The 13,554-nt window shown below is 43.2% G+C and overlaps 1 protein-coding gene across 1 annotated transcript; it reads right to left on the bottom strand.

Annotated features, from left to right (window-relative positions):
* Window positions 1-2,176: 2,176 nt before the first annotated feature.
* On the bottom strand, window positions 2,177-10,778 carry LOC133004696 (uncharacterized). The gene is given in 17 exon segments (XM_061074177.1): window positions 2,177-3,354; window positions 3,551-3,658; window positions 3,816-3,867; window positions 3,973-4,041; window positions 4,127-4,278; window positions 4,365-4,410; window positions 4,494-4,541; window positions 4,632-4,813; window positions 6,157-6,223; window positions 6,315-6,383; window positions 6,488-6,630; window positions 9,198-9,300; window positions 9,404-9,487; window positions 9,624-9,718; window positions 9,874-9,987; window positions 10,096-10,114; window positions 10,701-10,778. Coding segments are annotated over 17 exon segments (2,607 nt in total).
* Window positions 10,779-13,554: the final 2,776 nt, after the last annotated feature.

Raw genomic sequence — 13,554 nt, 5'->3', positions numbered from 1 at the left:
TTGGATGTTACATTTAGATTTAATACATATATATTTAGATTTTAACATTAAGGTTTAAAATCGAACATTGAGATTTAGATTCCATATTTAAATTTACATTTAATATTTACATTTAGTTTTAACATTTAGAGCAATTGTAGATCGAAAAAAAGATTATCCCTGAAAAGTTATTATCTCATATTGAAAAATACATAAACTAGAATGGCATACGTCTGCCAACAGTCGGCTTAAATGCAATCAATCACCTTGCAGATACTCAGTTTCCTGGACCTGCCCCTTTGTCTGCACCTGTGCCAAACATTTGACGTCTTTTTCTTGGCTCATGTCCCATCCTTCCCACAAGTTTCATAGAAACCCCTCCAGTAGATTTCGCCTCACCCTTCCAAACACACAACTAAACCACGAACCAACAGACTAATGGACACGAGTGAAACACACAACCTCCTTGGGCAAGGAAAAACTGCAGCTTTTATTTGTATAAAATCTTTTTTTATTCCCTTTGTGTGACTGTCATCTTGTATCAATACGTGTCGTTGTCACTCTGTGTAATCAACAACTTTAATTATCATCGTGTCTGCAAGTTTAGTGAAGGTGTGAGATGTGTGCAGGTGTCACATCGGAGGAGGACACTGTCCTGACATGTGAAAACAACCGTCTCTCCAAACATTGAGTTCAGGACATGACGTGGAGATGAGTAACAATCCGCTTCCTGATTCATCCTGTCGAGCAGGTCTTCACTGCAGTTCACGGTCAGGTTGTGAACAATGGAAAGGTTATACAACACATGCTGTATAACCACATTCAGTAACATACACACTTTTTTGTCTCCGTCGGTTTGTTAATTAAGAGATTTTTTTTTTTTAAATACAGATGCCATACAAACATGTATAATTCCAACAGAGGAAGTCTCTTAAAACTTAGAATTGAATTTAATGATGAAGAACAAATCTTTCTTCAAGAGGCCGTTTAATGATGCTTTGCAAAAGGTTTACGGTTGAACTATGAAGACCTCCCGTCTGGGAACGTATCCACATCATGGTTTTCTTGCTCTAACGCTTTTCTGGGGAATGTCTGAACGTTATGTTTTCCGTTGATAATATTTGAATAATACTGTTGTTAGTCTGGGTGGCGCAGAGGTGCAGAGCTCGCATCCCAGCAAGTTCAACTCCTGGGAACCTTCTGTGTTTGCATGTCTACCATAGACATTCAAATTTGGGGTAACATTAATTAGTGATTTTCAATTGATCTAAGTTGAGAATGGTTGTTGTCACTGCATGTTTTCCCTGTGATTTGTTGCCTTTTGTGACACTTAAAGGTTCAGTGTGTAGAATTCAGTGACACATAGTGGTTAAAGTTGTATGTTGCAGCTGAATACCCCTCACCTCACCCCCCCTTCCAAACATGAAGAGAACCTGTGGAGGCATCAGTTGTCATAGAAACTCAAAAGGTGTTTAGTTTGTCCAGTTTGGGCTTCTGTAAAAAAAACGGCCTCAGTAGAGAGGACCTGCTCCTGATGTAAATAAAAAGTATGTCAATATAAAGGGCTCATAGGGTAAAGAACAACAATTCGTGTAATTTAGATGAAAGACACAAGAGCAAAAAATATCACATGGATTATTTTAAATTCAATTTCTGCCGATAGATCATTTTCACCTTAATCTCACACACTGGAGCTTTAAATGATAAGCAGCAGAGATAATGATGGGATGGTTTTCTCTGTATCTCTCTGCAGACAGCCAAGTCTTTGAAGACACACATATTTTTAATTTCTACCTTTCAATAATGTGTCCTGAAGGAGCTGATATCCTCTGAGCTGGAATACAAGGAGCCAGCATGTGCTCAAATATTTAATTATCAGGCTGCACCTGAACAGCACCACATAAATCCCTCTGAAGGCAATAGTAACAGACTTGTAATGGTAAAGTATGTAATGTCGAACAAAATAAATAGTTTAAAAAGCTTTCACACATAAACACGACTCAGAACAAGCAGAAATGCGGGGACGGCTTTCGCTCAATATATTGGTTCAGAACATGCAAATCTGCAGGTGCCTGTTGACAGAAGTCACACAGTTTGACATCTGTTCCCTCATCCACAAGCTCTACAAGACAGAGAGGTATGATTTGCAAACAGATTTACATATAGTGCTGATCGTATGAGATGAGAGAGTCGTTTCTCACATATCATTCCGTTCAGCAACATAAAGGGTCTCTGTCAGAGGCCAGATGGACGAGGACATGATGGAGCATTCAACGCTTCGCAATATGCAAAAATCTGTGGGTGTCAAGTGACAAACATGCTCTAGTGAGTGACGGGCCCTGAGGTGTTCCCAACGGAACGGCAGCTCCTGTTTCTCATGTACGTCTCGTGTGTCCTGCAGAACAAAAGTCTGTCCCTGTAAGACGCTGGAAACTTGAGATTAAAGCCTCTCTGCTCTCCAAGGTGACCCCTGAAGAGGCTCCTGTTCTTCTGCAGTTTCTTGTCTCCCCACGTCAACAGCCGGAGACAGCTTTGTCCTGTTTTGTGTCTTTTCTGAAGTCTTCTTCTGCGATGATGTGACAGTCTGTGTTTTCTCTGCTTGTGTCCTCCGCAGCAGTGTCTGCAGCCTGTGGGCCAGCTGCCGTGCCAGCCATATCGACTGCACTTTGGAAAAGAGTCTGGGCCAACAGTGGCCCTTGGATTTGCTCTCTCTCTGCATCCCTCCCAGCTCCTGTATCAAACCCCTGAAATCCTGGGGTAAGCAGTACCGGGGGACGTCTCTGAGGGCTTTTGGGATGTCCCTGCTTTGGCAGAAACCCTGAAAATAGACAATGGCAACTCCTTGACCTCTGCACTGCTGCAGCGCCCCCTGCAGGCAGGCCAGAGCACCTGCAAACACCGGTGCTATCACTGAGCAGGCTTCCCTCTGTGGGTATAAGTCTTTTCCACAATCTTCTTTTCTCGCAGCTCTCTCCTTCTTCTTCTTCTTCTTCTTCTTCTTGCTTTTTCCCAGTCTTCTTCCATTTAGTTCATAATCCTCTTGCACATCTACTCCTTTTTCTTTCTTTATCTTGTTCTTATCCACATTGTCTCTCGCCTCCCATTTCTCGTAGGTGGTCTTTGCCTCGGGGCTCCAGATAATGAGCACTCTTCCTTGAGCCTTTCGCATGCTTTCCCACTGGCCGTACAGCCAGGGGAGAGGACCCACATCTGCCACTCCGGTCCTGGCCGCGGTCTGTGTGGCCCACAGAGCCATGTGCACCGTGGCCTTTAGCTCCCCCTGCAGAACTGAGGCTAATGCACACACAGCAGAGACGTGGGCCGACTGCTCGGATGAACACACCAGCAGCACTTCCTTCTGGATCCAGAGCCAGCCTGGAGGAACATGCGAAAAGTGGAGAATTTCAATGCATTTCTAGAAGGTTAACATCAAGCACAGAACTCCACAGAGGCGGGAAACGATTTTAAATCTGAAGATGGAGCCATGCAAGCACTCAAAGACACAGACAATGACCAGACAGACGAAATGAACCAGAGCCTTGACCTTGTACTTAATGCGAAGTGAACTAACCTGCAGCTACGCTTCTCGTGAGACGGTGGATGAAAAATCCCAACAAAGCAAAAATAAACAGGAGTATCAGAGCTGCCATCACATACAGGCCCAGTCTGTTGTGCACGTCTGTGAGAGGAACAGAAAGTCATTAGATCTGTTTACTTTGGAGGAGCAGCGTGTGCAAACATGCAGCCGTTCAGGACGTCACACACAATGGTACATATGTCAGTACATCTGGGCTTGTGTGAGAATTCGTGTGTATAAACATCTTCAGCACACTTACAGTCTGGGCACAGAATTCTTCTTCCGTGAAGAGCAGGACGTGACTGCCACACCTGCAGGAAAACAGAGCAAAGCAAGAGTAAGACAGTTGATTCTGAACATGGTGTATTCACTTTTTTTATTTTTTCACCCTGTCAAAGTGGCAGCATGAACTTCACCTGGACACACGGCGCCTGCACAAGAAAGTGAGGAGGCAGTTCTATCTTGGTCTCTGCAGTTCCCCCCTCCTGTGAAGTGGAGACGAAAAGTCACAGATTTATTCACACTAACATTAAATCCACCCTTTTACCCCCTCTCTCAGAAAATACTTACCATTGTTATTGTGTGCACCGGGCCAAGGGGGGAACATCCCATCTCGTTAATGACACAGAATTGAATCAAGAACGTTGCTGGAGCCGAAGAGGTGAGATATACAAACACACTCTGCTTGCCTGATCCAATATTCACCTCCCATGAGGACATATCTGTGAAACAGAAGAAGAAGAGGGCATCAAGAGAAATAGGAACCGACTGAAGACTTGAGACTTTTTATTATCTCATTTTGACTCACCAGCCTGGAAAGGACAAGAGATATTGTGGCTGCCTTGTAGAGAAAACTGCAAAAATGAAATACAAATAATATGGATCTGCAATAAACGTAAAGCAAATGGACATGATTTTATACGTAGCTGATTCTCACCCGCACACACATCTTAGGGTGTTTGTCCACGGTGGATGTGTTATACATCTGTCAGGGAGAGAAACAAGGGGTGTTTAAGAATATTAGTATCAACTGGGAATCTATCAGCAGCACCAGCAGCGGCTTCGCCAAACGTACCAGTGTCGGTCCGTCCTCGTGTCCTCGGAGCGTGGAGTCGACCACGGGGGTGCACAGGTGCTCGTGCTGCTTCCAGCAGAGGAGGGCGGAGATATTCATGGAGCTGACGGGACACTCGGAGCTCCACTCCAAAACGGACTCGTACAGGACGACTTCAGACGAGCGCCACACGTCTTCCACATCTGGGGAGGACGCAAAATGTTGGTAATGAAGTCATATATTCATATAGCACCTTTCAAAACAGGGTTTACAGAGTGCTTTGACAGATGAAGCAGTCGCAGGAGCAAATCGCACCCTCATAAAAACAATCAAGATATTAAAGCAATAAGAAGACGGCATCACGTAAAAGCAGCAAATACAAATAGTGTTGTGATGACGTCTATTAAAACCAGTAAGAGGCAGAGTTGCTGTGCTGGGAACTAGTGGGAGGGGAGAGACAGTGGAGGGAGGAACAGTGGAGGCCTTCAGAATATGAACGCATGAATGTGAATATGTTAACAGATTTTAATTTGCCTGATTGAATAATATGAACTGATGTCAACATGTCTCTTCCATCAATTTACAAAAAAACCTAAGTAAGTCATCTAAGTAAAATCATGCTTAATGGGTTTGAATGGGAATCACCCCCTTAGACACTTCATCAAGAATTTCTTAAGTAGGTGGGATGTTTCTGAAAAGGCAAGTTACACACTGAGGTTTTTCAAACGTCATTTTCCAGTTTTGTATGAACCACAAAGTTCCCTTCACATTGACTCATATTCAAACCAAAACCATCAGCATGGAGAGACACCACTAGGGGTCACTAGGTAAACACTGTTCATCTCTTGGTTAGTTTGGATTAACCAGCTTTTAAAAGAGAAGAGGTTCATTTTTAAATTATTTTCTCAGGGCACAATTCTCTGTGTTTGAACAAATTCTGCTTTAAACATAATCACATAATTGATGAGGTTTTTATTCCACTGTTACCAACCACACTTAAATGTCATCTAACACCTTCGCTCCTCTGATTTGGGATTTTCTATGAGTGGTGCAGCTTTAGTGAATTTAATGTGACTGTTCGGCCATGGGATTCCCAAAAGCTCTGTTTCACAAGGAAATAAAAGTATTTAAAGGGGACATATTATGCCCATTTTACCACAAGTTGATATGGTTCCTTGGGGTCTTAATGTAATGTCTAACATATTTTGGTCAAAATACCACAAGGATCATTTAAAACAGCACCCGTTTTACCCTGTCTAAAACAGCCCTCCTCAGATTGACCTGTTTTGAGTTTCATTGTGACGAGAGAATGATACGGAAGCTCATTCTCAGTCACTCAAGCAAGATGTTTCTCACTTAGAGGAACCATAACAAATCGCGGGAGTTGTTTTTTTTCAGAGTTTTCGGGACGGTAGACATGCCAGATACCCAAATTAACGTGTAGAAGCACTACAAAAGTGGAATTTTCACAATATGTCCCCTTTAAAGTAAACAATACATTTCTTTTTCAGTCAGATTCTGACTCCAATCCTCTGTGAACACTCACCTGCGATGGCCTTGTTTTGAAAAGGACACTGTTTCTCTCGCCGGGCGTCTGTGTGTGTGTAATATACCTGTGGATGCAGACAAGTCATGAAAACTGATTGATTCAACACACAAAAAGTAATTTTCCTGTTTGAAATAATGTGCATGAAGCTCAGGTACCTGCACGCACACGCAGGGCAGCAGGTAGGGGACGTGAAGAACAGCTGATCGAGACTGAGACGGATCAATCTAAAAAAACAAACACACATTCAAACAACAATATTGTACATTTTCTTCACTGTGTCCAAACACACATGAGTATATCTGCAGATGAATGATCCACTGAGACTTACAGTGAGCTGCTGTGGATCTGACCCGGCGGTGCAATCGCTCCCCTGGTAACACCACCTGGTGAGCACCTCCTCTTCCTGCTCCACAGTCACCGTGATGGATTTCACCGACAGATTCACCGTCAGACCGAACTGTGGCACTGGATCTACGTCACACACACAGACAGGATGTGATGGTGACGATCATGATCATGTTCTGGTTGATTCAAACAGGAAGCATGTTCCCCTGGAAATTTGTTTTGCCCTGTAATTGTCATGATTTCTACATTTTTTAAGTAATTTTACAGCATTCAAAATGTGCCAACTGATATATTAGTGGTTCCTCTTTTGCAGTAAACCCATGGATGAACAGACAACTAACGATTATTGCCTCCATCAAGGATGTAATGTTACCATCAGTGTTTGTTTGTTAGTTAGTTGTGTGTTGGTTTGTTTGTTTGTTTTTTAGCAACTACTGGAGTGTCAGAGAAGAACCCATTCAATGTGAATCCAGATCATTGGACAGATCCAGGAAGTTCCCCCCTCTTTCTTTAACACTGCGAGAGGAAAACTTCTGTACATTTTTGTTGATTCCTCATAGGATGAAAAGTGAATGTTGATAGCAAAAGTCCGAGACATTTAAGGAGTTGGCATCGGTGAGTGTGTTTTATGAGGCGTGGATCCAAATCTGGATCTAGTGGATTTAAATGTGGTGTGAAGTCTAGACGGCAGCTGTGTGGCAACAAAAAGGACTAGAAATCTGTAACTAACATGTTTAGCTGTTAAAGTTCTGGAGTTATAAGTCACGTTTCTACTCTATGAATTCTAAGCAGCTTTGCGATGGACGTCGATGATGATATCTACGCAAAAGATATTATTTATCATTTCTGAGGTGAAAATGTGACCAAGTCTAAGAAGAAGCTTGAATTATGGTGCAACTGCATCTCTGCTGTAGCCTGGGTGCCAGACGAACTTAGCCCCGCCCACAACATTTGTTGTTCGGGAAGTTCGGTCTGGAGTCGCTCCGTTGGGGAGAAACTATGCTCGTACAGAAGCTGTTCGATCCAATCAGATCGTCAGGGCGGGCTTTATACGATGATTGACAGATGATCTACAGTGACGTAGTCAACCACGTCAGCAAAGAGCGCTGCCTGCCGCTGGAGAGCTGAGACATATTTAGACGTATATAGTGTTTATATCTATGAGCTGAGATGTGTCGATGCTGCCATCGAGTCTGTTTCAGAGACATCGACAGCGCATTCATTTTGAAAGAGGAACAGAGGAACGCGATCAAGGCATTTGTAGATCGAACAGATGTTTTTGCCGTCCTCCTACGGGATTCATAAAAAGTTTAATTTATCAGCTGGCCCCGATGCTGCAGCCACACAAGCAGTCATATAAATCAAAAGAGAGTGTGGGGGGGCGCGCTACGCTCCTCAGCACATATGAGACAAAAGACACATGTTGGGACGCTGTTAATGTTGGAGCAACAAGGAAGTGTATGCTCGCTGGCTCCTGCAGAGCCATGACAGCGGAGCTCTGCAGCGCAGCTGGCGGATCAGCAGCTCCGTAGATTTCTGGTAGAGACGGATCTCTCTCAGAGCCTCGGTATCGGCGGGTCGCGGTCCCGGGCCGGTAGCGAGGCTCTGAGAGAGATCCGTAGCGGGCTTCTTCACGCCGCCGGCGGCCGGGGCTCTCACAAGAAGCCCTGGTGTCCAGCTGCTTCCTGGGGGCTTTGCCTCCGGTGGATATACGAGCGGCATTTGCAGCATTTCCATTGATTTATTTATAGAGTGAACAAACTCGTGAAACAGACAACTGACAACTATGCGTCGCTTGACATTCGTCACAGACTACGTTGCTCTGATTGGTTGTAGGTCTATCCAATTGAGCGAAGAGGCATTTTGTTTCCTGGTTCCGTTGAAACACGCCCCATAATCACAGCCCAATGGAGCGGTCTCAGACTCATATTCTGACTAGAATAATGAGTCTGACAACGTCAGGCTATCTCTGCTGCACAACAGTTTGAAAATCTGAACTATAGAAAGACGATGTGTGATCAACGGAAAAGATATGTTGACTGATCAGCTTTATCTCTCAGAGTCCTTCACTCCATCAGTCACAGGGATCAGCTACTAAATGTTTTGATGAGCATGAATGACTGAGTCTCATATAAGATCTTAACCGAGAAAAGTCGCCAAGTCATTTAGGTTGTCGTTCTTCCTTCAAAGCTGCGGTAGCTGACATATTTATGATGTTACTGAGCAGCGATGACATAACACGCTGTCAGCAATATGTAAATCTGAGAGAAAACTAAACTTCTGTGCTTCCTCTTGGCTCTGTTTCAAGCCTTAGTGAAATCTGTGAGGTTGGGGGACTTTGACCAATCACAGGGCAGTGCAGAGAGAAGGCAGAACTACTGGTGTGTGCGTGACGCTTCCGTGGAAAAGCCTTCCCTGAATCTATGGCTTTAAATCCAACGGGAGAGGTCACAATTTTAGCAGAAGCAACAACTGCTTACACTGCAAAACCAGCCTGATTAATGAATCAAGGGAAAAGGAGTTTAGAAGAGAGTCTGTCAACACCGGTGAGGTCAAATGTCACAACTCTTACCGGCTGTTCAGTGAGGACAGAATAAGGGAGAATATGTGGAAAAAGATAGAGAGAGAAAGAAAATATTAAAGTAAAATAGATTAAACATAAGGCCTGATGCCAGATATGAGAAGGACCTCACCTGGCACCGTGTAGCTGACATTGCAGCTTGTTGACGTTGTGCTGAAGGACACAGACACAACCCTCCCTGCATCGGCCTTGACACAATCGTATACAAGCTCCCACTGAAACAAACACACACACACACACAGACACACACAACATCAATCACTATCTTCAGAAAATCCTCCCCACTTTTTGAAAAGCCAGAACAGAAACTTCTCTCACCAGGGAAGAACTGATATTGCTCTTAGCATCTACTCCTCGATAACAGCAGACTTTGGTTTCGTCTCGAATTGGTTTATTGAAGCACTAAGACAAAGAGATAAGAGAGACAAGAGAAATGTTATCATTGAATTCCACTCAGTTTGCCACCATGACCGAGGTGTCTCCTTAACATTGTTGTGCATTTGCAGCGTTTATTGGGACAGATGCAAACAACACCCACCTTGTGTTTGTCTTTCCGTCTCTTCATGGTGGGTCGGATTACCTCCCTTACATTAAATGGTGTGAGAATCTTAATCTTCGGGGCCTGGCGGAAGTCTGGAGGAAAACAAGAAGGACATACCTTTCTAGATTTAAAATCTGACCTGCAACAATACAAGCTGATAAAATGTATGCCGGATCATTTGCTTGTAAGTGTGTGTACAAGATAAATGGACTTTGCACTGTAAGACGCATATGGTTTGACTTTGTACCATCAGCCTTCATCCAAACACGGAGGATGACACATTCAGAGTACGTCTTCCCTCGGCTCTGGGTCGGGGACGGGGACGGAGTCAGTGTGGCAGGGCAGCGTCCCTCAACATAACCTGTAACACACACACACAGACACACACACACACACAGAGTAGCATTAGAGTAGCAGCACACACGTCTTCCACATGTTGTCACTGAAATGTAAAGAGAAAATAACTTACCACCATTTCCATTTCCCTCCTACAGTAAAGACAGGAAACAGGCAGAGAGAAAAGTTTTAGAAAAAATACATCAAACATTCACTGAGGAGAGAGTACTTCTACAAGAAGAGCCGGGCGATATGACTCAAATCTAGATTTAAACCAAGTCAAGGCAAAAAATATTTTAAAAAATATTTAAAAATAATAAAAAATCAGTCTGAATATCCATAATTACAGCAATAAATTAAAAATTATTTATTTCTAGAGGGATTTTCACTCACTAGTGAAAGTTAATAAACACTTTAAAAACCTGAGGTACATTTACATGTTATCCCTCCTCAAAGCATAAGCAACATATTGACAGGCCTACATATTTAACTTTTGCTATATTGTTATTGATGAGAAAAAGCAATAAATTATAATTATAATAAATAATAATAAAAGTATTAATACCGTGTTATTGCCCAACCCAACTTGTCCAAATGCATCGTTACATCAAGGCTACATGTATCCTCTATGTGTGTAGAGGTGATTATTAAATATAACTACATTGATACTGACCTCACTCGCACTGTACTGGCCTCTCTGTATAGTGTGTATATATGAATCTGTCTATAAGAACCCACCTGACATGTCGGTGAACATTCCAGATGCAGAGGGAACATCAGGGCGCTGAGAAACGCCAGCGCGGTGCCAAGACGCATCTTTTACGCACGGACAGGGATTCGGTCAGAAGTCATGGTGCCGGGTCCTCACGGAGCCGTCGCTGGTTTGCTCACAAGCGAAATCAAACTTCGTCGAGTCTCTCCCTCCATAAACACACACACACTGAGAGAGACACACACAAACAGAGACACACACACCTCTCAGGGGAGGAACACAACCAGCCGCTGCGCACTGACGCTGCGCTCTCAGGGGGTTCATCAGCGACCCCTTGTGGCCGGTTTATGCTTTTTTAAAGTTCCCTTTGTGAGAAATTAGTTTTGTTATGATATTCTTTCACTTCTTATTCTTTTACAAACCCCGGACCCTTCGAGTCCACCTCCGCCTCAGGCAGCCACAGGAGGAGAAAGGACGGGACACACGTCTCTGAGTCTAAGCCTGATTTTTTAATTAGAGGACCCTTGTGTGTGTACGCCCACCCTGACGGTAAACAGCACTGAGGGCTGTGTGGGGAGTGTAAACCTATAGGGACTTTGACCAACATATACATAGGTTTGGTTCTTTTATAACCCCTCTGCCTATAAAAATGTATTGTAATATTACCTGTTTTACTATCTTTTCACTATCTTTCGTTTTGTATTCTTGTTCTTTATTTGTCCCCCGAGAAGCACTTTGTGATGGATGTTTTAAAAGGTATTATTATTTTTATTATGTCTAGGGGACGGCAATTCGGTGCAGATCCAGATAAAAAATCCAGATCTAGTGAATGTAAATGTGGCTTATAAGAGGATTGTTGGGCCTTGGAGTGACTTGTGCTCTACTCAGTGCCGTTCTAGTTTCCCAACTTCAACTCACTGCAGGACTTTTTCTCACTGATCAACAGAAAGAGACCGAAAGGGAAAACAGATGAATCCAAATGCATTAAAATACAAAGTACTTGTGTGTTCTCCTCTGTATGAAGCAGACCCCCCCTGTAACTTCTCAAGCTCAGGTCACGTCACATGTTGGGTTAATGAGTATAAACAGTCATCTGGGATTTTAATGTTGTTTTAAAGACATTTCTGTGCTGCTCTCGTTTCCCAGGATCACCCTCTTGCTGGGAAACACATGTTTTGTGATGTAGGTATTAAGTTCGGAGCTCCAGTGTCTCAGCCTCACAAAGCATGACTGCAGACTAATGTCCTTAAACCCCCCTTGCATTCACAGAGTCAGGCTTCAGTTAATGCTTTCTTTCTGGAAGAAGATGCATGTACATATAAAAAAGAACACCAGGGTCTGCACACTGTCTAATTATATACAAACTTTGGCTGTTGACCTTCAGTAAGACCCTGAAGAATGTCAATACAGTATGTACAGTTCATCTAAATGTTTCTCGGCTGTGTTTGCCTGAGGGTCTATGACTAAAAGCCTGAGGGCGGATTGATGGTAAATAACTGCGAGAGGGTGTGTGAGTGAGAGGAAGTACGTTTGGGTTTTCCCTCTGTTTATCCTTCACCACTCAGTTCACAAACAAAACAGATAAAGACAGAAAACATTAAAAATGAGACTCATTGGAGCCCGAGGCCCTACAGCGCCATTCATCTAGTCAAGTTGCACTAACCTTCACCCTCTCATAGATATCAGTTCCTTAAATGTCCCTCATTTTATCAGGATCCATTCATGATTGTTTGGGGAAACAGTAAAAATATTTACTGTCTTGCACATTGTGAAACATACTCTGTTTCACAATGTGCAAAACAAAATATAAAGTGTTCTTCCCTGACCCATAATGCATCCTTCCACTGAGTTTCATGGTAATCTGTGTGGTTGCTTACAAACAAGCAAGCCGACCAACAGGGGTGAAAACACAAGTTAGTTTCTCTGTGGAAGTTATGACTTTCCCTTCAGATAAAGACACAGAGAGACATCAAAGATGGCGTTGCTTTAAATAAGGTAATTTAGGCTGATTCCAAAATGATGTGATATGTGGTTTAAATCCACCTGTAAAGACTATCACTGCAAAAAGGTACATCAGATGTGAGCTTTAACAGCTAGAACAGAAAAAAGACACCATGTCTCTACAACACCTCAAGTGTTTGCCAGTGTCGGTCGAAACCACTGACTGATGCTTATCTGTCTTTTCCACCCAATTGCTGAGCGTCGATCGGGCAGGAAACGAGGCGTCTTCACTCAGAGCGGCGTCACTCGGGTCGCAGATCAACACCTTGTGGTGGGTGGGTGTTCCACTTGGGTGGGGGATCTTCAATGTGTGTGGAAAGACTGATCTTTAAATCATCGTAATGGGCAAAACAGATCATTGTATCCACATGAACCATGTCGCGTGACCGGCTGAACCGGTTTGGAGTGAGTCGGTGCTTCATAAACAAAAACAATACTGCGAGAGGCCATGAAACCTGTAGAGCCGGTGAGAGGGATGTATAGAGCAGGAGTGTAACTCTGCAACAACACACACACACACACAAGTCATCGTCTTACATGTTCAGTACAGTAGACGTGTGAATTGAGCACATGACCCATTTGTTGTAACTCAACTCCCTTTGTTACAGGGAAACATGCAAGTTGATCACGTTGTATGAGCTAGAAATTGGTTAAAGAAGGATATTATTATTATTATCTTGTTGGGTATGATATAAAAAGTAATGGGTTTGTATTTTGGGCGTATTATTTGCTATTTATTGTTTACTTGTGATCCTATTAATTTTGCAGGAAATAGGTCATTCATCTATGAGTTTGTGCATAGTCCAATAAGTTGATCTTCTTTTTCTTTAATAAAAGCCTCCCAGCGACACTTTTTGTTTTCACCAAGTCGCTACACAA

Source organism: Limanda limanda, chromosome 7 (genome assembly GCF_963576545.1).
Source record: "Limanda limanda chromosome 7, fLimLim1.1, whole genome shotgun sequence".
NCBI lineage: Eukaryota > Metazoa > Chordata > Actinopteri > Pleuronectiformes > Pleuronectidae > Limanda > Limanda limanda.
This window is presented reverse-complemented; position numbering and strand designations above follow the sequence as displayed.